Source organism: Juglans regia, chromosome 6, assembly GCF_001411555.2.
Source record: "Juglans regia cultivar Chandler chromosome 6, Walnut 2.0, whole genome shotgun sequence".
In the NCBI taxonomy this organism is placed as follows: domain Eukaryota; kingdom Viridiplantae; phylum Streptophyta; class Magnoliopsida; order Fagales; family Juglandaceae; genus Juglans; species Juglans regia.
In genome coordinates, this window is record NC_049906.1 from 4220212 (window position 1) to 4244528 (window position 24317).

Below are 24317 nucleotides of genomic sequence, written 5' to 3' on the forward strand. Positions count from 1 at the left end.
GAAAAATACCTCACACTCTACATCTTAATATATTTTGCTTGTGGAAATAATTACAGAACCTGGTATTACGCTAAAACCCACTGGATCTAGTGATCGTCTTTCGGTAACATCATCAAAGTGCATTGATCGCATTCGACATAATAACCTGGAGAGTCAAACTGAGATTCACAAATCCAGCATGACACCGAAATTGAGCAACTCAATGAAACTGCGAAGAACTGAGTCTGGCACTGCTCGATGATGTAAAGGAAAGAAATAACAGCATACTAGGTGACACTATGATCACTTTCCATAATAATACACCTGGGACAATCGAATTAAGATTTAGTGACTTAGCATTAATATATGGCAAAATCAAATGTGAATCTCCAATAGAATGGCTATATGGAATGCTTATCTCAACCAAAAATTATTGAAATAAAAAGGCTCAAATAGTTTTTTTCTTTTTGAATTCCTTTTCCAAGCAAACTACAAGAAATTAACAATGAAATTGGTTGTTTCTTACCACGAGCTAAGAATAAAAGCTCAGGGTATTCATTTCCATCTCTATTTCCTATGTAGTATTAACTCTCTCTCTCTCTCTCAAGGTCTTTCCTTTGAACGGATAGTCTAAAGACTTTCTCTTGAACACCAAATTAACCAAAATGGAAGGACTATTTCTTCAAAAGATATTTAACTTTAGCAGAATAAAAAAAACTCCAATATGAGCAGTTAAAAAGAAAAGGACAGAGAGACAAAGAAAAGGAAAAAAAGAGAAAAAACAAAGTGTGTAGAGTTATGATCAAATTCCATGATCAGATAAAATGTATAACATATTGATTAGTTTCTAGAGGACACATTCCACGAAGGGAAAAATAATTCAGAAACCAAGAACATTCGTTATGGTCATCCAGGAAAAAAATGTAGGTACAATATCTGTAGATATTTACATCTCTTTTAGATTGCCCAAGAATGCCTGAACTGTGAGTCTCTCGTAAATTTATATAGCATAAAATGTAGCATACCTTGATAGACCTATCAGCATATCCGACTATAAGCTTTCCTTTCCAGCAAAACAAAGCTGTAATCACAGAATTGCAAGGGATGGACCCAGTTGGTATAACATCTATTTGAAACTCATCTCCTGATAATTCCTACAAGTCAATACCAAGTTAATGAGTCTCAAAAACCCAGAAAATAATTCAATTTCATGGTTGAAAGAAAGCCAACAGCGACAATGGATCAGCTACATTTGAGAGTTCATTCTGTAATATTTAGTGGCATCTGGAAATTCTTTTATGCGTACCTGTACTTTGACACTTTTGTCCCAACCTCCTGTAAATAGCCATTTACCCTCCACACTAGCAGTAAATATAGCACCATTGTGTAATTTTGTCGATTTCATTAGTGCATCATTCTTCCAGACCTGAGTGGAGTGGCAAAAGCATATGATTACTTAGCAATGAAGTCCATCAGTATAAAAAAAAAAAAGAAAAAAAAAGGCAAATCCTTACTGGCTTTGAAGGGGATGCTAATAGGCATACCAGTCAACAAAATGCAAATATTTATGTTTGAAGTGCTAGAAATTTCCCATCTGTTCATTAAAGTTTGGGCAGTTCAAAGAAGAAAGTTTCTACTTTGTCTCATAATTAATCTGAAATGAGTTTAAAGATCTTATAGCACTTAAACAAACCCACCTTTCTTTGAATGTATACAAGGCAATTTTAGGATGTTGACAAATGGAATGACTAATTATTTTAGACAGGCTATTAAATGACCATGTTGAAAGTCTAAATTCACATCCATGTGATGTCAAACTACCAAATGACTAAACTAACCCAGCTCATGCAAGGTTTGAGAATATAAAACCTTGATACTTCCATTTTCATGAGCTGCAACTAGCATGTGCCCATTAGCAGCAAGGGCTAGGACAGAGGTCACATTTCCAGGCATATCTTCCCCCAATACTGCTAATGGACTATGATCACTAAGACTCCATAATCGGATTGTTCCATCCCAACTTCCACTGTAAAGAATCCCATCACATACTGCAAGAGTGGAAACTACTGATTTATGTCCAATCATTGTGCATGATAGAGTGCCATCCTGGGAAAGACCAAAAAAGAGAAAAAAAAAATAGAGTTCATACATCTTCACATATCATTGAAAAATATGTATGCAAAATCACATATCACGTGATAATACAAGGAATCACCCGCAATGACCATCCTTTTATCGATTTATCTCCACTGCCAGAATAGATATGGCCATTTCCTGAAATGGTCAGTGCATGAATACCACTATAGCGCCAATCTTTCTGCTCATACCATTTCTTTAAAGGATCCTGTCCAAGAGGGACAGTACTACTCCAGACAAATATACCACCGCCACTATCACCACTTATGCACAGTTGTTCTTCATCCACATAAACTAGAGCCATGACTCTATGTTCATGACCTCTAAATGTGTGTACATGAGAGAAGTCCTGCATGATGATATAAATGCCAAAGAAAATTATTAGAATTGCAATCACCAAAATTTAAACATAAGATTAAAAATAAAAAATAAATCAAATCATTTTTTTTATACAAGTAAGAGTAAGGGGACGTTTGGATTCGAAGATGACTTGAGATGACTTGAGATGAGCTGAGATGAGTTGAGATAGATTGTGAATAGTAATGAGATGAGTTGTAAATAGTAGTGAGATTTGTGAGTTAAAGTTGCTTAATAGTAATGAATAGTAGTGAGATGAGTTGAGATGGAGCTGAGATGACTTACGAATCCAAACATCTCCTAAAACTTTATTGATACTTATAAAAAAAAAGAGTAAAACTTTATTGATAGAAAAAGGCAAAGCTTGGATACACAGGAAGCATACACAGAATACACACCCAGCAACCACTAAGCACTAGTGATAAGTTTTTTTTGATAAGTTTTATTTTGCAACATAATTCCAGCTATTGTACATGGTTTTCCTGAGCTAAAGACAAGAGTTGCAAGACACTGAAAAAGGATCTGACTTAAATGGTCAAACACACTTTCAAATTCACGTAAAAAAGCAATCAGCACAGATGCAGGCAGCATCAAGACCCATTATAAGCCTTTAATGCAAAGCAAATCCCAAAAAATGGTTCTAATATTATGTTGTAGCTTTCACATATCCAAGTTAGCAACTCCCTCTTTCATTCTGGAAAGGCAGTGCCCATAATTAATGTGCAAGAACTCATCACTAAAAGAAAGTAGAAACTAAAAGTAAAATAAATTACTTAATATGATTCCCTACAAGTTGAACTAGTAGTAAAACTGGTAACTTCAAAAACTGTGCCTATAGAGTCTTTACCTGCAAAGACCATACACGTACAGTTTTATCAAATGAGGAGCTAAACAGAAAATCCCCTACAAGATCAGAAGAAAAATAGTCATTGAAAGCAATATACTTGAAACAACAAAAGCAGTGAAGCGCCACAGTGACCCAACATTATTCATTTTCCTTTTTCTGTGAGCGCATAAAAGTTTCGACACTGTGAAGTCACAGTTTCACACCTTAAAGGATTAATTATATGGGTTTGAAGTAGAATATTCTAATTATGCTTAAAAACCATGCTCAAGGCTTGCATTTGTATCCATGTAAGAGTTTCATTAAAATTTCCAAGCTCTGAATACAAAATAAAGAAAGGTGGGTGATCTCCTACTTAGAGCCTCTGATTCATCATGTTTCTAATAAACGAGAACCACCCCATGTCAAGACCCACATAGCTTTTACCACACACTTTCACCATAATTACAGACACCAATATAGTCCACAACTTAACCTTGAGGGGTAGCTCAGCCGGTCCGGCCTTGGGTTTGCTCCCCAATGGTCACCAGTTCGAGTCCCCTTAGGGCTACTGGAGGTTTACTTGGTCGTTAATTTCAGGGCCCCATGGGATTAGTCGAGGTGCACGCAAGCTGGCTCAAACATCCATGGTTATAAAAAAAAAAAAATAGTCCACAACTTGTCATAGAAAGTAAGGGGAACTAAGAAACCTCACAGTCACGACCCTGTGCCCATTTGCAAACATCTTAATTCTCAAGTTCCAGATTTTTAAGGAAGTCTTAACAGCCAAAACAACTGAATGGGTATGCATGGATTCTTGTCTAGTATAGAGAATAAACTTGAGATAGCATATTTGGAATCATAAAAATCCACTTATAATCATTCATACCTCCAACTGCTAAACCTGTAATACAATCAAGATGGCCCTGAAGATCTTTAAATTTGGTAGCTCCTTTAGAGAGAACTTCAACAGAGTTTTGGTCAACCCCCTCATCACCTTGATCAATATCTTCCCCACCATCTTTTTTGTACATTTCTGCACTTTTAGTGGGCAACCGACACAGTTTCCCAAGAATCATGCAATGCACAGTTCTGTCCCCTTTTACATCCTCAAGACCACCTAAGGCATCAAATTGAGGCTTGATTAACAATTCCCTTAGGCATCTTCTCACATCAGTTGCAAGTGGGCGACTTTCTGGATCCAAATTCAAACATTTACAGAGGATCTGACTGGATGAGTCATATTCTGAACCCAAATTTTTCTCCAACAAAGAACTAACTTTCTCCACCCACCTGAGGTGAAAAGTAGAATAATCAGAACCTTCTATGCTTATTTCTGAAATCTGTTCTGTGAATGATTTTCCAAGTATAACCATCATTAGCACACAAGCTAATGACCAAACATCTGAGCTAAAACTTAACGAATAACCTGAGGTTCCACATTCTACTGCAATGCCCTCTTTTTGCAATAACTCGAGCAACAGCTCCGGGCTCAAAAAAACCTTGCTTTTTAACAAACTACTGAAAATCACTCCCAATGCATCATCATCAATTCTTGACCTTCCAGAAACGGCTTCTATAACACTCTCATGAACCTTCGTTCCTGCCACCAATACCCCACTCAAATCAACATGAACACGACTGAAATTGTCGAAACTAAAGCATGAAAGATCCAAACTACCCAAAAGCAAGCCTTCCAAATGCAAACTAATTACTGCCTCACAAATTCCCGCACCGACCAGCGAAAAACCAGACATCCCATCTTTAGTTAAACCCTCCCCATTAATGAAGTCACCCAACTTCTCCAACAAATTCCCTCTCTGTCTCTCACACACTAAATCCAAGAACCCACCATCCAAATCACCCCACAAGCCATAAACTTTATGCATCCCACTCTGTTGTCCCAAAGATGCTCTCAAGATCAAACCTAATTCATCTCTTTCCGTCTCTTCCATTCCACTCAAACATTTCATAATCCGCGCAACATAGCTATAATCAAACACAGAAGAGTCACTCACAGTAGGTAAAGAAACGATCCGTACAAGACTCACCCTTTGGTTCTCTGTGAACCTGCCTCGAATCGACAATGAAGAAGCAGAGGCAGTTCTCCCATGTACCACAGCACAAATACCTTTGCCTTCGTCTTCATCGTTTGGTTCAACCAAAACGGACTCGTACGGGAGGACCCAGTCCTTCCAAAGAGAATAGAACTCTTCAGACCAAAATCGAGGTAAAAACTGATGGCGATCACCGTAATTCTGGGAGCGTTCCTTGTTTTCAATTTGGGGTTTGGGATTCGGGATTTGAGGAGGACAGAGACGGAGGAGGTCGATGTTCTTGGGCAGAGCGGAGGGGCCTTGAGCAGGGTACTTGACGAGCTGGTTACACGCCGGGCAACGAATCGTCTGTGGATACCTTTGGGGCAGGTTTCCGAGGCAAGCCTCGCAGGCCGTGTGCCCACAGCCGAGCACGCGTGGGAGAACGCTCCTGTCGTCGTAGTTCTGGAGGCAGACCGGGCACTCCGGCCATTCCATTACACACGACTCCATTACAGCGGAGGAGGGAGGCAACGAGAAATCTTACATATACGACGCCGTTTGCTAAATCAATTTAGATTTCCATTTGGCAAACGACGCCGTCTGTGACGCATTATTATCTTGGACGCATTTGCCCCCCTACAACTCGCTTAATTTCGAAACAGCCTCTTAATATAGAAGAGAAGGGGATCTGGGATTCTGAGGTACGAATCGTACGATCCTTCTCGCTCTTCCTCGCCAAAAACCCTGTTTGGTTCCGAGAAAAATGTAAGTGAATAAAATTGACAAGCTATTGCGTGAAATCTCATATCTCTGGCACTCTGTTGGGCCTGAAACTCTTTTTCGTGATTATTGCAGCTGGTTCTACTAATATTGGAGTTGCTTGTTATAATTAATCGTCATTGACTGATATGTATATTTTTTTTTCTTCTTTTGATTGTCTTTGCAAATCGAAGTCCATGGCGGGGCCAGGGAGTTCTATGCTTTATTCCATCCTTCTGTTCACAGTCATTCTCTCGCTTCAAGAAGTGTATAGAGGGAAGTTAGCGTCGTCAGAGTTGTTCACCATACTTGGGGGGTTCACCAGTTCTCTTCTATTTCTCGTTCTCCTAACAGTGAGTTCTGAAGCTCCTCATTGGCTTTTGTGTTTTCATGAGTGAAAATTTCACACTGATGTATCCGCATGAAACCAAATTTATTTCTGATTTGAATCCGACTTTATACAATCAAAAGATATAAGAAATTAATTGACTTGTATTATTACTCATCAAAGAAAAAATTTAATTGTGTTGTCGTTTTCATGTGCTCTTTTCCGAATCACATCTTAATGTGAGATTTAGTTACAAGGTCCATCCCTCGTTCTAAGTTAATATCAAAGTAACAGATTATAGAGGTGGGTGATGGGATAGAAAATGCTAATCAGTATATATTTTGATATGCAAATGAAATATTTTTTTTTTTGATATGTAAGAAAAATTTATTAATCCTCATGATTAGGCAAAACCCAAGTACACAAGTAGTATACAAGAGAATATACCTAATGACAGCCTACTAGCAAAGAAAGGAGCATACAAGTCATTAAAGTTAGCCCCCTCTAATACAATTGCCTTAGCCCAAAGCCCAAAGTAACAAAGATTGATAAAATAATATACAAGAGAATATACCTAATTACAGCCTACTAGCAAAGAAAGAAGCATACAAGTCATTAAAGTTAGCCCCCTCTAATACAATGGCCTTAGCCCAAAGCCCAAAGTAACAAAGATTGATAAAAGAAAGTTCTAATACCACCCCCCCCCCAAAAAAAAAAAAGTAAATGAAATATCAATTATGGCAGAAACACTAATCATTATATTTTGATCTGTTAATTATATGAGATTTTTGGCACCCACCACCATGCATGTCCTGCCTGCTAATCTGTTAATCTTGATACTAATAATTTTGATGGTGGGATAAACATTGCAAGTTAATAAAAAACTAAGAGTGCTTTACTTATCAAAAACAAATAATGGTGTTGATTGCAAAATTTTGTTTTAGGGGTCTCATTGCAATTAACTCCTTGCTTTAGGGTGGATTGTTGTAATTAACGATATATTTTATGTTGTATTGTATATTTTCTATCTTTAATGAAAATGTTTATGTTTAGAAAAGAGGGAAATAGGGGGGAAGTGGGGGGAATCGCATGTACACAAGTTAGAAAGCTGTTACCCTATTGTTCTTGGGAAGTGTGACTCCATGCTGCGACATTTTGAATGAATGTTTAAGAATGGAAACAACAAAATGCTCATTGCCGCACTATATACAAGTACTTGCATGCATGCATACGTATTCATGTAGTTAAGTAGATGTACATGCTTTATCATGAATGCGTGTGTTTACTTTTTTTGTTCTACATTATTTGTTTGCATTGTAGAATAAATTGGTTTCTATTGCCTTAGTCCGTCACAAATAAAAAAACTGAGCTTGCATAGTCTTTTATTGTGTATGACTCAAATAATTGGTAGAACATATTGATGTGTGTGTATTATATATATATATATATATGATTGGTGCTGTTCCTGCAGTTCATTGGAAATTTCCAGGAAACATGTGGCATGAAGACTGGGTGGGGTGCTGGTGAGTGTGCTTTATCTTTGTATATTGTTTGTGCATCTTATTGTTAATGAGATAATATTATGAAACCCTTCTAAGTTATATAGAATGGAGCCTTTTCAGTTTCCTACCCATGCAGTTTCTTTTGTCAAATCAAAGAGATTTGCTTACTCAAGTAGGGTCTTCGGCCCCGTTTGGTTTCACAGATGGTCTTAACCCATCTCATCTCAACTTCCAAACACCATTCAAACACAAACACTTTTTTTTTTTTTTTTGATAAGTAAAAATAAGACTTTATTAAATCACCAAAGTAACACGATACAAAGAAAATGCCCTGTTTATGTAGGCATATTGGAAACTAGGAATTCGTGAAAGTCCATGCCATTTAAGTCTACAGCTATGGCCCAAGTACAAAAAGTTCTAAAAAATAACAATATAAGCTCCTCCACAGATCTCTCTTTGCCTTCAAAAGTCCTCTCATTTCGTTCCTGCCATAGACACCACATAATACAGATAGGGATCATCTTCCATACTGCTTTAATCTGTCTCGCCCCACGGATAGAATTCCAGCAAGCCAATACATCCAAAACTGTTTCCGGCATCACCCACGCCATATCCATCCTTATAAACACCGCGTCCCAAATAGCCTTAGCTATCTCACAGTGTAAAAGTAAATGATTTACCGATTCACCCCCACTTTTACACATACAACACCAATCTACAATAATTATCCTCCTCTTTCTTAGATTATCCGTAGTGAGGATCTTCTCCAAAGACGCTGTCCACACAAAGAAAGAGGCTTTGGGAGGAGCCTTATGACGCCAAAGCTTTCTCCAAGGAAACTGTATCTCTGGTTCTTGTGTGAGAACCTTATAAAAAGAGCGAGCTGAGAATACCCCTTTCCCTGCAGGATGCCACCACAACTCATCTTCCTGCTGGATATTCGGTCTAACAGAATATAAGAGGCTATAGAATTCTGCAAAACTTTCCATCTCCCAATCCTGTGCCGCCCGGTTGAAATTAATGTTCCAGTGAATGTTTCTACCTGAGACTGAGACTTCCATAACCTCCGCCACTGTGGCCTCTTTGTTACTTGCAATCAAGAAAAGAGACGGAAACAGATCGAGTAAAACACTGGTACTACACCATGCATCCTTCCAAAATCTGATCTTGGCACCTGTCCCCAAGTGCAATCTAGTGTAACGCTGGAAAACCTCCCATCCTCTTCTAATGTATTTCCATAACCCCTTACCCGCTGTTCCTCTAACTTCTCTGGAACACCACCCCTCCCCTAGATCACCATATTTGCTTGCAATCACAGTCTTCCATAAGGCCTCTGGTTCCTTGGTATATCTCCACAACCATTTGCCTAGTAAAGCCCGATTAAAAACTCTCAACTTTCTGACACCCAAACCGCCATTGGAGATAGGCTGACATACCATCTCCCACTTAACTAAGTGGAATCTAAACTCATCTCCCAAGCCCCCCCACAGGAAGTCTCTCTGTAACTTCTCAAGTCTACCCGCCACACTTGCCGGTACAGGAAATAAGGATAAAAAGTAAGTAGGAAGGTTGGAAAGTGTACTTTTGATTAAAGTAGTCCGACCCCTTTTCGACAAATACATTCTCTTCCACCCTGCTAATCTCCTCTCTACTTTTTCAATCACTGTATCCCATATCAAACGAGATTTCGGAGCTATACCCAACGGCAATCCCAGGTAAGTCATAGGTAAAGACGCAATTTTACACCCCATAATACCCGTCAAAGCCCTTATATCTTGAGCTTCTCCAATCGGTACTAACTCGGATTTATCATAATTCACCTTCAAGCCAGATACTGCTTCAAAACACAGCAGCAAAGCCTTCACTGCCCTCAACTGAGCGTGATCAGCCTCACACATGATAAGCGTATCGTCTGCAAACAACAAGTGAGAAACAGTTGTAATACCCCTACTCGGTGCTCCAATCTGGAATCCACTGATGGATCCATTAGACACTAAGGCTGAGATCATCCTACTCAGTGCCTCCATAACAATGACAAAAAGTAAAGGAGATAACGGATCCCCTTGTCTCAAGCCACGAGAGCTTGGGAAGAAACCCGCTGGGCTACCATTAATCAACACCGAGAACCGTACCGTAGAAATACACCATCTGATCCATGACCTCCACCTCTCACCAAACCCACACCTACCCAGTAAATAAAGGAGGAACTCCCAATTAACATGATCGTACGCCTTTTCCATATCTAATTTGCACATAATCCCTGCTTTGCCCATCTTCAATCTACTGTCGAAGCATTCATTAGCGATAAGAGCCGCATCAAGAATCTGTCTACCCTTAACAAAAGCATTCTGTGGTTTGGAGACAATCTTCTCCAATATCCCACTTAATCGATTTGCAAGCACCTTTGCAATGATCTTATAAGCACCATTCACTAAGCTTATAGGCCGAAAATCTGTGATCTCAATGGCCCCTACCTTTTTAGGGATTAGTGCAAGAAAAGTAGTGTTAAGACTTTTCTCAAACTTTCCTAACAAGAAAAACTCTTGAAATACCTTCAAAAGGTCCACTTTGATCACCTCCCAACACTCTTGGAAAAAACCCATAGAGAAACCATCCGGTCCGGGAGCCTTATCTTTTGCCATCTTTCTTACCACTTCAAATACCTCTTCCTCTTCAAAAGCCCTCTCCAATCTGGTAACATCCCCTGGTTCAATAGTGTCAAAAGCCAAACCATCTAACGTAGGCCTCCAACCCACCTCTTCCGTGAGAAGCTTTTTAAAGAAAACAACCACATGGTCTTGGATAACCTCTTCTTCTCTATTCTCAACCCCTTCAATTCTCAGCACTTCAATGTTATTATTTCTTCTATGTGAGTTTGCGATTCTATGGAAAAACTTCATACTTCTGTCCCCTTCCTTCAACCAAAGAGCTCTTGATTTTTGGCGCCATGAGATTTCTTCCTGTAAAATTAATCTCTCAAGATCAGCAACCAATAAAACTTTTTGTGCTTGTTCCTCTTCATTAAGTGACCTCCCTTCTTGTAGCCTTTCAAAATACTGAATTTCCATCAACTTGGCATTTTTGTTCTCCTCCACATTTCCAAAAGCTTGTTTATTCCACTCCTTTAGATCCCTTTTTAAGGCTTTCAATTTGTTTGCAAAAATGAAACTGGGTGTTCCTTCAAATTGATACAAAGTCCACCATCTTTTAACCCTTTCCACAAATCCTTCTGACTTCAACCACATATTTTCAAACTTAAAATACCTTCTGCTGTTACGAACACCTCCACAATCCAGTAGAATAGGCCAATGATCCGAAGTTATACGACTCAAACGCTTTTGCCATACATCCGGAAAATGGCTTTCAAACTCAGGGGAAATCAGAAAACGGTCCAAGCGGGACCACGTCTGATTATTTGACCAAGTAGTTGGGCCCCCGGCTAATGGGAGATCTACCAAGTTTAAATCAAAGATAAACTCAGAGAACTCCAGGCTTGCTGGTCTCAATCTTCTATTTCCCAGACTTTCACTCTGGAAGCGCACCACATTAAAATCCCCCCCAATACACCAAGGGAGGTCCCACCAACTTTGTACCCCTGCAAGTTCATCCCATAATAACTTCTATCAGCATCTAAGTTAGGCCCATACACTCCTGCAAATGCCCATAAAAAATCATCTGATACACTTTTAAAAGAACAAGCTACCATATATCTCCCTATGTACTCCTCCACCTTCTCTACTACCCTTCTATCCCACATTATCACTACTCCTCCCGAAGCCCCTGAAGAGGCCAAATATACCCAATCCACATAAATATTACTCCACAAATTCCGAATAATCCTCCTACTAATCAACTTCAGCTTTGTCTCTTGTAAACATACTATGTCCGCTTTCCATTCGCGAAGTAGACGACGAATCCGAAGACGCTTCTCTACCTCGTTTAGACCCCGGACATTCCAAGATAAAATCTTAGGCTTCATTGTAGAACATTCAGCCCCTTCCCATTGGCCTTATTCCTACTAGAACTTGCTTCCGAGTTCATCGACCACATTAATCTTTTTAATTCCCGACTCTTTTTTGTGCTCCCCCTCTTTTCTTGATGATGGCCAGCTTCCATAGCCGTTAACAAGGCTATAAACTGCTCCTCATACCCAACACACTCAATTCCAACAACATGTTGAATTTCTTTAGCTTTATGTATAACCCAATCTGATGCTTGATCTGGAAAATAATAATTTAATGGGGTAGGATTCCCCATCTTATTATTCTGGTTCTGAAATTCACTTCCCATAGAAAAATCCTCCAAACCACAAGGGATGAAAAGTTCATCTTCCACAGAATGCATGAAGTCATCTGAGTCTTCTTCAACCTCAGCCAACTCGAGGTTCTCTACTGATCTCCCCGAGCCTGTCACTGGACTCATAGACACAGCCTCCCTCGTCCGCGGGGTCTCCAGCGCCGAATGAAGCTGAGTTTCTACGCCTAACAGGGGATTTTGAGCACAGGACTCCGGCGAGACCACACCGGCGACCCCCACTATCTCCGTCGGTGCCGTCTGTGGCCCCTCAACCTCTATCGGCGCCGTCTGTTTGCTTTCCGGCACGAACCCTAGCCCGTGATGCTTGATGGATCGTATCGGGCTAGAACTCGGTTTCGCGAGTTCTGTTGGCCCGGATCCTGACCCGTTTAATTGGGTCTTGAATACCGACCCGCCTGTATGGGCCTTGGACTGGGTTTCGAAATTCTGGGCCTTAACATTCGACGGCCCAGCCCCAAAGCTTTCTTGTTGTTTCGCCCGACGCCACACGTTCCAGCCTTTTGAATATTTTCCTTTCTGTTGAGTCTTCTCCCGAGTGAACCTCAGCCCATTTTCCTTCAGTTTCTCGGCTCCTTCACTTTCCTTTAATGAACCGACAAATGCTACTATAGTAGCCATATCCTTCTGCAATGCGCATAGCTGCCCCTGCATTTCCAACAACTTCCTTTGCATTTCCCATGACTGACACTCGACAGAGGCCCTGCCATGGGCATGGTTCACCATACCATCACGTTGCCAACTTCCCTTACCTCTGTCCAAAACTTTCTCACCAGCCATCTTCGCACCAGCAACTCCCGGTATCGACTTCACAAGGACATCCTTATACGATCGCTCATAGTGTTTCAGTTTCCCTCTTCCATCTCTCGGTTTATCTCCTCCATGCAGACCACCTTCATTGGTTTTTTCTTTCCCTTTCACTTTCAAAGCCTCCCTCATCTTCCTCCATCCCCACCCATTCTCTCCTTCTGGAATACATAGCATGTTTCTTCTTCCCCCCTGACTATACTCTGATATTTCAACATATCTTCCATTCCTATTTTCACAACGTTGAGCAATAAAACTACAATACCCCTCACGTGTTGCCGAGTAAACCTCCTTTTTTCTGCTCAAGCTCTCCCTCTAACACCTTCCCAAGCCAATGAATAGAGGAGAAGACCAGCAACACCGAGTTTTCTGTCTTCCAGCTTCTCTCAGTAATTCTCAGAACGCCACCTCCACATAATGCTATAGAGAAGCACTTGGACTCAATAACTAGTTCTATAACACTACCCATCTAACTAACACCAATCAACCCTAGTTGGTGAAGCAAAATGAATCAAGAAACAGACCAAGAAACCCGAAACAGACCAAGAAAAAATGCATGTGTACGGAGAGAAAATTTGCTAGGAGAGAGAACTGAAACTCAACATCTTAAAGATGTTAGTTATGTACACAAACACTTTTTAATTTCAAATTTTCTAATTTTCAACTTAATTATTACCTAATCATTACAACATTCCCAAACTTGCAAACAAAACACAAAAAACAATTCAACTTTTTCAAATCCCAAAATAAAAATTATATTAAAAAATTATATTCTAACAATATTTTAATTTTATAATATTTTTATTCAGCTTTTTATCTCTCATTTCTCAAAACTCCATAAAACATCTTAACTCAAACTATTTCATTACTATTCACAAACTATCTCACTACTATTCACAGATTTCTCATCTCATCTGTGTAACCAAACGAGGCCTGACTTTTCTGGTCTGTCGGGGATCGCACATGCTTGTCTGCAAGCATGGTGCGTGTATTTATGTAACGCCCCAATGGAAGGCCCAAACCACATGGCCTATACTCTAAAAGGACTAGTCAATGATACAATTAGAGCCTTATTAGAACCTTATAAAGAGCAAAAACTTCACCTTCCCAAGCAATGTGGGATCCCACACACCATCTACCCTTATTCATATCATATGAGGGTATCACAATCTACACCCCTTAAATTCCCGACGTCCTCTTCGGGCCTGTCCATTGTAGGTGGCACAGCTCAAGTCCAACATTTTTGGTTGGGATAGACTCTGATACCATTTGTAACTCCCCAATGGAAGGCCCAAATCACATGGTCTATACTCTAAATTGACTAGTCAATGATACAATTAGAGCCCCATTGGAACCTTATAAAGAGCAAGAACTTCTCATTCCCAAGCAATGTGGGATTCCATACACCACCTACCCTTATCTATATCATCAGTACCGCTTTGGAGCGGTCGGGCTGGTGTTCTGTATTTAACAGCCCTCAATTAAACTCTGCCACATAAGTAACTCTACCGAAAGTTGAATGAAGCTTATCACACCATAATAATATTCACGAACCCAACGGTTTTCTCTTATCGCACAAGTTCTATTTCGTTCATCAAGCTGTCGCGTCTCTTATCACACCCAAATTCTGCCGATTGGGAGTTGGTTATCACCGTCGTCTGCCATCCCCTTAACCACTTTCATGGTAATCTTCTAATTTCTATTTTTTCGTATGGGTCTGTATATTGCAAAATTTGAAGTGCTCATCCCTGTCGTGATTTCGTATGGGTCTGTATATCGCAAAATTTGAAGTGCCCATCCCTACCTTGATTTCGTTTGGGTCTGTCGGTTTACTTCATTACGTTTGGGTCTATCAAAATGGAAAACAAAAAATTATTTTGGGTCTATCGGTTTATGTGAACGAGAGAAATATAATAAAAGTTCTTATTTAAGGTTGATGTCAAAATGAAAAAAAAAAAAAAGTTTCTTTAGGTCTGTCGGTTTATGTGAAGGAGAGAAATATATATATGGCAGTGGCATGCCCCAAATCAGAAAATTCATTTAACTTCAGTTCCGTTTTACTTGATAAATGAAAAGTAGAGAAAGTCTCTGCCACTGAATGCTTGATAATAATTAAACTAACGCCAAGAAATTCAGCTTGGATGGCTTGGTGCCAATGTGAGATTACCTCTTAGAATGTGCCGTCTTCAATATGGTCCAGAAGAACATGAAATTGCAGAGCTCAAAGGTGGGCTGCAAAGATGAGTGTGGGCGAGAAGGTGTTTGAAGAGTTTTGCTGAGAGGTGGCCGAGGGTGGGCGAGGGGCTTAGAGAGGAACGAAGGGGACAATGAGATCTGAAGTGTGAGAGGTGTTTTTTGTTAGGGTGCAGTCACATTGTAACTCAAATGGAAAGCTTACGTGGCTCTAATCTATTGGAAGGCTGTTTTTTGGAAATAAACGGTCGGACCGGTTATAAGATATTCTCCTATATCATATGGGGTATCACATTTTCTGACTGGACTGACTTGGGGAAGGGTCAATCTCCTCCGGAGCATGCTGCACAGCCACTCATTGGTCCCGAATCACATCTGTGAAGCCCACTTTTCAATACAGGGTTTATTTAGTGTATGTTTGTATATGTGTGAACCATCATCCATAAGCCTGCTTTTCTGTCCGTGTGCGAATGTATCTAACTATCTGATCAATATAACCAATATAACCAAGTTCACTCGTGTGCCTGTCTCCACCTTTTTTTTTTTCGGGGGCAAGTATTTAGTCCACTTTCACCATCCTACTTGTTCAAGTTTCAGACAACTTTGTGCATGACCTGGTATTCTACTAACTTTTGTGTACATTTGCATTATGGAGTGGGAGGTGTTAAAGATGAGAACTACTCTACAGATTCATTAGAAAAATAGTAACGCATACAGACTACAGAGATTTTTCAAAGCATGAAGACCTTATATATATATAATCTTTTCTCAATATATCTTTCAAACTGTTGGGACCGTTGCCCCAGTCGTTGTTTGCTCGTGTTGAGGCCAGTTGGTTCTTAAGTTTTAGAATTTTTATTATCCCAAGTACACAAGAAGAATTGTGTGAAATAATTGATTTTTTCCAGTTGAATCCTTGTATTTATGATCACTGGACCTCTAAGTTTGTTTCAAGTTTGGCCCACTTCTGATAAATATGAAAGCAGCTAGAGGATACCCTTGCAGGATGAAATTGTCTCAAAATTCAAAAGGCTGAGAATTAATGTTGACATCGATTTTTCAATATTGATTTGTCATTAATGCTCTTTCCTAACATGTATTATACGCACCTCATTTCCTTGAATATACTATTGGGGGAAAGAAACTAAAATGTATTTTGCATATGCATTCAATAGCAACTGAAGGTCCAGTGAAATTGGCCATGAAAAGTAAGGGGCTTGAATTTCGTCCAAATTGTTGTTCTTTCTTTGTATTCTTAATAGGTTTGTAGGGCCTTTTACTTTCTAACAATTTTAATAATCACATGAAGATTCAATGGTATAATAGAACGCTGGGCTTACTTTCAAGAAAAATTCTTCTCATCAGCCACTATTCGCTACCTCACACCCCACACTCTATGAAAAATATCCCCATACTTTATGAAAAACACCCCTACACCCTATGAAAAAGCTGTAGGTGTAGGGTGTGGGAGTGAATAATAGCTGACGAGTAGAATTCCTCTACTTTCAAATATCACTACATACAGTCAGGAAAAGGGGAGAAAATGTTTCACCGTGTACAGACAATTGTTACTTGTAGGCTTCTGATAGTAGACATATTATACTTGGAAGAATAACTGAACCAGTCCTGTTTACCTCTTTTTGCAGTCATTATTGCAGAAGCCATTGCTCTGATTGCTGCTAGCACAGTCCATCGAGTTTGCATCACAACATGGTATGCAATAATTATGGGACTAGATTTTACTACTTGTTCTTAGAAAAATCTATAATGTAGAAGTTAGTTATTGTAGAAAAGAATAAAATGGAGCCCTTGCAAAGAGTGAAAGTCTCTATTTAAATTGACTTGGAAAATTGTTGGCTGTTGATTATGTCCTAATCCTCATTTCACGTCCTTGTAAATGCAACAAAGCAATTTCTCTGTATTAGTAATTGAACAAAAGGGGTTACAACTTACAACTTACAGCATGCTACATTCTAGAAAAATAAGGCCAAGCAGATGAACTGGCGTGGGATACTCAATCAATTGAGTTCAGAACATCTGTTGAAATTTTGAGACTAGGAGATATACCATTGTTAATGAAATATTTAATGTTTACATTGCTCGGTGCAGTTTCCTGTTCTCAGCTGGATTGTTGTATGAGATCAACAAGCTTTCTGTGATGACGCTCTCCAAAAGTGACTCGAAAACAAAAAGGCTCTGAGTGGGGAACCAAGGTTATGACGATCTTGTCTTTCATTTTTGCCGTTCCTCTTTGGTTTCAACTATCATATGGACATTGTACCCAAAAGGGAAGGAGAGTATATCTTAGAGATGTATAAGATTTTTATCAGCTACGACCATTTTTGCTCTTAGGCGATTGCCGACTCGGGGAGAAAACTATATCCACTCTTATTTGTTTTAAAATTATGGATCATCGACAGGTTGATAAAGAAGTCATTTTTTATAAGCTCCTTGATAACTCAATAATTAACCTTCATAGCCACATACTTATGCGAACATGATAAGTATGATAAGGCTAGGCCTCTCCAGTCGATATTGGTGAACATGGCCCTACGCGAGCTAGCGATTGGTGGCACGCAAGAAAGCGGGTGCCTGACATGGTGCATGAGTGAGATGTTTGAAAAAAGAAAGATTACTATTAAATGAAGAGGAGTAAGCAAATAAATCAAAGTTGACTGCAAATCAGAATTTAGTGCAAGGTTGTGGTTTGGAAGAGAATTGTGTTACCGTTGAGCGAATTTGTGTTGCCTTTCCAAAGGAGGTGGAGATGGTTTATCTCTGTTTTTTACATAGAATAATACTCTCAATTGAGAGTTTTTAAAAGTTAAGATCATGTCTGTCGTAAAGAAATTTGTGTGCGAGAAAGCATACAACAGATGTGTAGTTTGACTTGTATCTTGAGTCACAACTGTAACTTATTTCCTCCATAGAATGAAATGATGTCTATTTTCTATAAAAAAAGAAAGAAAAAGGAATGCAACAATTTTGACGGTGCTTGGTCAAGATTAAATATGTAAATGAACATGAGATTTGTAAAACAAGTGATTGTCTCAAGAATCAAGAGTACTAGAAGCTTTTCACAATAAATATGTGTATTTATTCACAATTTGTGCTTACCATTGGATTGATATATTAATGTAGGGGTGGTAATACTTTACACGATTCGTGAATCCAGCATAAGCACGACATGAAATTGATAGGTTTAGATTTGATATAAATGGATTCAGGTTGACTCGTTAAGATACTATTAATAAACGGATCAACTTGTTTAATCTGAAATCAACTTGCAATAACTTGTTTAAGTTTTATTTCAAAATTAAAATTTTATTATTATTGAGTTGTACTATTGATATCTCTTAATATACTTATGTTTTATTGTTAGGATTATAAATTTGGACCTATGTTGTTATTATTGTGTTTGTAATATTAGTTTTGTTATAGATTAAAATATGAAATATTAACATTTTTTGTGAGTAGGTAGTCTTATTTTATTTTTTTAAGATATTGTGGCTACTAATAAATATAAATTTTAACTTTTATGTAAAACTATGTTAATCAGGTCAAATGAGTTATTCAGGTTAGTTCAACCCATTTACATGAAATGAGTTAAAATGAGTCGTGCCGTGTTGACCAATTTCTGATTAAATATTAAACAAGTAAAAATGAGTGATATGACACGATCCGTCATTAAAATTGATCGTGTTAGGGTTTGAAGTTCTTACCTGTTTAACTTAATGGGTCGTGCTTGGGTTGATCCATATAGTCGAATGTTTATAACTTAACATGACATGAACACAAATTGTCACCCCTATATCAACAGGTGAAAATAGTCCTATAAATTCATTCATAAATTACAATATTCCCTGCTGAATGAAAGTTCTCTCATTCATATGAAGAGATGCCTAATGTCAATTGGAAATATAGAAAGAAAATATGAAAATGATTTGTATAGTTTTAGGGCAGGTTTGGTAACAAAAACAAAATACAAAATTCTCATATCATCTCATCTTATCTTATCATTACTCCTTTTTCAAATCCCCATACAAAATATAATAAACAATTCAATTTTTTCAAATCTCAATACACATTTTTCAAATCCTAAAACAATAATAATATTAAAACATAATATTTTAAACTTCAAAACAAAATATAAAATTCTCATCTCACCCCCCAAACCTGTCCTAGTGTGTGTAAGACTGCTGCGCACATCTTTTGAAAAAGTGGATAAATTTAAGATTTACATAAAAAAATTTTATTTTTAAAGATGTGGCCAACTTTTTTTCAATAAGAATGCACAAAATTTACATACTTTACCATTGTACCTAACATTAAGCGTATGAAAAATAAATTCCATTTAATTGATTACATATTAAAAGACACTTAAAAAAGTACAGATCTTCGTAGTTCACACAAAGACATTCGAAGTTTGTGCAAGTTACCTGTCACATTGCTTACTAACAAAGGACAAACCCAAAGGTAGTCCAACAGTTTTGAAATCCATTTTATTCCTTCCTATCTCTTTATTATTCAGAAGCTGTTCTTATAGTCGCTTCAGATGTTTAACGTACTGCTCCTGTCCAATTGATTACATGCCCTGCACTGTCATTGCCGTGCCATCAAACAAAGATCTGTTAGAGGAAGCATCCATTGTTAGAATGATTTCATTACTCAAAACCAACTTCAAATTTCACTGAAAAGTATAAAAACACAGCAGTCCAGTTAAAAGTATTAGAGGAAGCATCTATTGCTTGAGCTGAGCCTTGATCTCTCACTTGTTGATGCACTATTGCTGCAGAGAAGATCTAAATGACTGGTGACCAAGTGGCAATGGCCTGTCAGGTAATCTAGGAATATCAATGTCACCCTCCAACATTTTAAGCGCCTCAGATATAGTAGGCCTAAAAGCAACCATAAGATGAGCACAAAGCATTCCAACAAGAACAAACCTCTCCATGACACCTTTTGGCCCTTCTTCCCTTATGGACTCATCATAAATTTCATTCATATTTCCTGATTTTGCAAGCATCCAAGCCCAGTCAGTGATCAATGACACTGTGGAATTTGATGTTTCCAGCACTTTCCTTCCACTCATGATTTCAAGAACAACAATTCCAAAACTATAAACATCACTCTTCTCTGTTAGTTGCCCGTAGAGAGCATACTCAGGTGCTAAGTAACCAAGAGTGCCAGCAACTCTGGTGGTAAAATGAGACTGGCCTTCACTGCTTTGCTTGGCCAACCCGAAATCGGCCACTCTAGCATTCATTTCCGAGTCTAGAAGTATGTTGGTGGCTTTTATGTCTCGGTGATAAATGGCGGGTTTGATTCCATAATGCAAGTATTTAAGCCCCTTGGCTACATCAAGGATTATATTCTTGCGCTGAGGCCATGTTAATTTCTTCCTACCATGTTCATGAGCTCCAGAAATGCACAATTGATCGCTGAGATTACCATTTAACATGAAATCATAAACCAAAAACCTCTGATTCCCTTTCAGAGTGTCGCTTGTAACGCAGCAACCACGAAGAGAAAGAAGATTTCTGTGCTTTATTTTGCTAATGATCTCAACCTCATTGCAGAACTCTTCTTCCCTTTTCGAGTCCAAATCAAGAATTTGCTTCACTGCAACCCAAGTGCCATCTGCAAGAGTTCCTCTGTATACAATCCCAGATGAACCTTGACCAATAAAATTCATCTGAGAAAATCCATTGGTGGCTTGTTCAAGCTCCGATACATGAAACCATTTTGCACCTGTGTTGGGTAACACGCTCGCTTTGAAACTACTCACATAGTCTTCATGCACTCCATTTTGCCTTTCTTTTTTGTCCCATCTCTTATACAGCATGATCACTATAAAGGCAATCAATAGACCAATAATCGCACCCAAGCATCCAAAAATCAACATCGTTGAATTTTTTCTGCTCCAATGGTTTGATGACTTGTCTGCTGAGCTAGACAATGGCAAGGCTAGAATGCAAGAAGCAGTCCCTGCATCCTTTGGACCGAACTCGCTTACAATCCCTGCAGCGTGTAAGATTACAAAGTAAAAGCAAATTGTGCTATTCGGGTCTAGACTTTTCAACTTGGTAGTCACCTTCATGCCAGCATCCAAGCAGGCGCCACACCGAGTTAGCGCGTTCATGTCTCCCCGGCAATTTTCGTCCATTGCAGTCATTGGACCGAGCTTTTTAGTCCAATCTTGGGTTGTCATGATTCCAGCACAAAGGGAAGGATTAGCAACGAACTGGGTTGAATTTTTAAAACACATAGGGACCCAAGAGGGCTGGATTGACAAGGCGGCGAGCTTGGTTTGGAGATTGGAAAGGCAAGAAGACGAAGAAGCTGCATCAGGGAGTTGGAACATGGAGGTGTCTTTGAGGTGCTGGGCAATTCCCATGCCAAGAAGGCTGAGAAGGGTCTGGCAACAGTGTTTCCCATTAGGCTGTTGGCACTGTGAAGTGTTCCATGGGAAGGTTTCGACATAGCTGAGATCTATGGGACATGAGGAAGTGGCTGAACCGATTGAAAAACCGATGCAGAAGAGGAAAATGATAAACGGAAAGGAATTGGGAAATGAAAAGGACTCACCCATATCCTCAAACTTTGTGTTAATGCAAAACAAAGTGCTAGGACAACTTGAAATCCTTGTGTTAGAGAATGGGATTTTGAGCAATAAACTATCAACGTTGACTTGGGTGGACTTGGGAGATCCTTACAAAAGCACAATTTCTGTTTATAAACAAGGATAGATTCTTGGGCAATATCCAGTAATGTTTTCTGTTGAGAACAAGATGGGAGATTTTTTCAAAAGAATGAAAAGGGTACAAACTCAAAATTCAATTTTTAACCATCACTCATGCATTGAGCAGGCTTATCGTCAACCCACCATTATTGCTTCCCCCACTTGCGTCTTTCCATGAAAGGGAGGGAATAAGATAGTCACGACTCACCGCCATATTTCATTTTCTTGACGGGGAGGAAAAAATGGAAAAGTTTGTTGCATGTGAGTTCACGGAATAAACCGAATACCGATATTAACGTGTAAGATATCTGAAACGGTAAGAATTGAGATGTAAATGATTTTTATGAGATAAATAATATTTTTCTTACCTAAAAATTTTTTCAATAAAAAAAATTATGTCACTATCGATATACGGTTTGGTGCACCAAACAGTTTGTACTCGAAAAAAATATGATATCTTGGCAGTTCAATAGACTTATGGCTTGTTTGGAAATATTTCTCATTCCAAAAATTTCATTTTATCTCATCTCATTCTCAAATATAATTTTAAATACAAAATTTTCAAACTAATCATTACAATTTTTCTAAACTTTTAAACAAAAAATTAAAAAAAATTCAACTTTTTCAAATCTCTAAATAAAAATTATATTATAACAATATTTTAATTTTCTAATATTTTTTATTCAATTTTTTTTCTCTCTTTTCTCAAAATCTAAAAACTACTCAACTTAAACTATCTCACTACTATTCACAAACTATCTTACTACTATTCAAAATGATCATTTCATCTCACTCCTCAAACGAGACCTTAGGGCTTGTTTGGAAATAATCTCATCCTAAAATTTTCAATTCCATCTCATCTCATCTCATTATATCTCATTCTCAAACATAATTTAAATATAAAATTTTCAAACTAATCATTACAACATTTTCAAACTAATCATTACAATTTTCCTAAACTTCCAAATAAAAAATAAAATAAAATTTAACATTTTCAAATCTCTAAATAAAAATAATATTATAAAATAATATTTTAATTTTAAAATATTTTTATTTAATTTTTTATATTTTAAAATTTTAAAAATATTCAACTCAAACTATACCACTATTATTTATAAATTATTTTATCACTATTCAAAAAATTCACAAACATCTCACTCCCACCTGTTGGTCCGATAATAAATTTCCTATGGCTATGGTTGCCTCCATCTCGATCAGGATCCCTGACTTTTTGTCCCAAGCTCACTTTATCTCATTGAAGCGGTGTTACCTAGTTTATTTAAAAAAATTAAAAATATAAATATAAAATAAATAAAAGTGATTTTTTTTATTTTTTAAAAATATAAAAAAAATTAATATATTAATAATCACTTTCTTAATTATTAAATAAAAAAAAATTAAAAGGCATGATCAATAAATAAATAGAATTGAAAGTTTCAGTCTTATTTTATTTTATACATTTTTATATATCATTTTATTTTAAATATATATTTTTTATTTTTTTTAATAAATGTATCACTTGAATCCGTGATGATGCCTCGTCAACGAGACAACCCAATAATTTTCCCTGCAATTATTACGGTGGCATGATAATGGTCACAAAGTCTAATTAGTTCGTGATAATGACTTCCCATCTATCAAATTTGATGGTAATGAAATTCAGCCCATTATGTGCAATTAGCTCTTCTGATTTTGCTAGTGATAGAGATCTCTTTAAAGTAATGTGATGCCAAGAGAAGGAAATAAAATTTAAGTAAACAATAAAACTTATAAGTTACTCTACTTTGTGCCTGTTTGGGTTTGAAAGTTTAAAAAGTATTTATAATAGCCTAAAATCTCTTTTAAAAAATATATATATATGGTTAATAAATTTATAAAAAAATGCTTTTTTAAGTACCTAAAACAAACCTGAAAGTCCATTTTGTAAAAAAGTACCAAATTGGCTTTTATTTAAAAGTCTCACAGATAATTGTACATTTTTTTTTAAACTACCATAACTGTTTTAGATGCATGTTTATCAAACAATAAATAATTTTTTTAATTATAAAACTTTAAAGTAAAGCTATAAAAAAGTGATTTATAAATAGTAATGAAATAGTTTGAATTAAGTATTTTTTAAATTTTAGAAAAAGGGAGAAAAAATTGAATAAAAAATATTATAAGTTAAAATATTGTTAGAATATTATTTTTTAATATTATTTTTATTTTAGATTTAAAAAAGTTGAATTGTTTTTTATTTTTTGTTTGAAACTGTTGAGCTGTAAATGAACCAGTCTGTTCAATAGCCTGCTCGGTACTCGCCCGGTTAAACTCGAATCGAACTCGACTTGTAAAAAAA

At 37.6% G+C, this 24317-nt stretch overlaps 3 protein-coding genes across 5 annotated transcripts; 1 reads left to right on the plus strand and 2 right to left on the minus strand.

The window, feature by feature from the left end:
• Window positions 1–5873, minus strand: LOC118348760. 2 transcript variants are annotated; one of them, XM_035691123.1, is made up of 7 exons: window positions 4185–5871; window positions 3320–3375; window positions 2195–2464; window positions 1849–2085; window positions 1286–1405; window positions 1005–1133; window positions 1–303 (listed from the first exon to the last, which is right to left on the minus strand). In XM_035691123.1, exons 1-7 carry the CDS (start codon window positions 5842–5844, stop codon window positions 283–285), a joined length of 2493 nt encoding a protein of 830 aa, XP_035547016.1. In that variant the 5' UTR covers window positions 5845–5871; the 3' UTR covers window positions 1–282. The 2 variants fall into 2 exon arrangements, with proteins under 2 accessions (XP_035547016.1, XP_035547017.1); XM_035691124.1 differs by lacking the exons at window positions 1–303; window positions 1005–1133; window positions 1286–1405 and having other exon boundaries at window positions 1992–2085; window positions 2185–2464; window positions 4185–5873.
• A 140-nt stretch (window positions 5874–6013) lies between these two features.
• On the plus strand, window positions 6014–17683 carry LOC109009854 (protein KRTCAP2 homolog). The gene is made up of 5 exons (XM_018990498.2): window positions 6014–6099; window positions 6288–6446; window positions 7893–7944; window positions 16884–16950; window positions 17347–17683. Exons 2-5 carry the CDS (start codon window positions 6291–6293, stop codon window positions 17435–17437), a joined length of 366 nt encoding a protein of 121 aa, XP_018846043.1. The 5' UTR covers window positions 6014–6099; window positions 6288–6290; the 3' UTR covers window positions 17438–17683.
• Window positions 17684–19512: 1829 nt separating this feature from the next.
• On the minus strand, window positions 19513–22146 carry LOC109009853 (probable receptor-like protein kinase At1g11050). 2 transcript variants are annotated; one of them, XM_035690591.1, is made up of 2 exons: window positions 20184–22146; window positions 19513–19865 (listed from the first exon to the last, which is right to left on the minus strand). In XM_035690591.1, exons 1-2 carry the CDS (start codon window positions 21827–21829, stop codon window positions 19823–19825), a joined length of 1689 nt encoding a protein of 562 aa, XP_035546484.1. In that variant the 5' UTR covers window positions 21830–22146; the 3' UTR covers window positions 19513–19822. The 2 variants fall into 2 exon arrangements, with proteins under 2 accessions (XP_035546484.1, XP_018846041.2); XM_018990496.2 differs by having other exon boundaries at window positions 20010–22146.
• Window positions 22147–24317: the final 2171 nt, after the last annotated feature.

What these genes read in the sequence shown, in the direction of transcription:
- LOC118348760 (XM_035691123.1), bottom strand. Translation starts at nt 5,844, where the DNA reads ATGGAGTCGTGTGTAATGGAATGGCCGGAGTGCCCGGTCTGCCTCCAG. An exon ending in TACAGGTTTAGCAGTTGGAG is followed by an intron (nt 3,376 to 4,184) that starts GTATGAATGATT and finishes CTGATCTTGTAG; the next exon opens with GGGATTTTCTGTTTAGCTCC. An exon ending in TAAAAGGATGGTCATTGCGG is followed by an intron (nt 2,086 to 2,194) that starts GTGATTCCTTGT and finishes GGTCTTTCCCAG; the next exon opens with GATGGCACTCTATCATGCAC.
- LOC109009854 (XM_018990498.2), top strand. Translation starts at nt 6,291, where the DNA reads ATGGCGGGGCCAGGGAGTTCTATGCTTTATTCCATCCTTCTGTTCACA. An exon ending in TATTTCTCGTTCTCCTAACA is followed by an intron (nt 6,447 to 7,892) that starts GTGAGTTCTGAA and finishes CTGTTCCTGCAG; the next exon opens with TTCATTGGAAATTTCCAGGA. An exon ending in GAAGACTGGGTGGGGTGCTG is followed by an intron (nt 7,945 to 16,883) that starts GTGAGTGTGCTT and finishes CTCTTTTTGCAG; the next exon opens with TCATTATTGCAGAAGCCATT.
- LOC109009853 (XM_018990496.2), bottom strand. Translation starts at nt 21,829, where the DNA reads ATGGGTGAGTCCTTTTCATTTCCCAATTCCTTTCCGTTTATCATTTTC.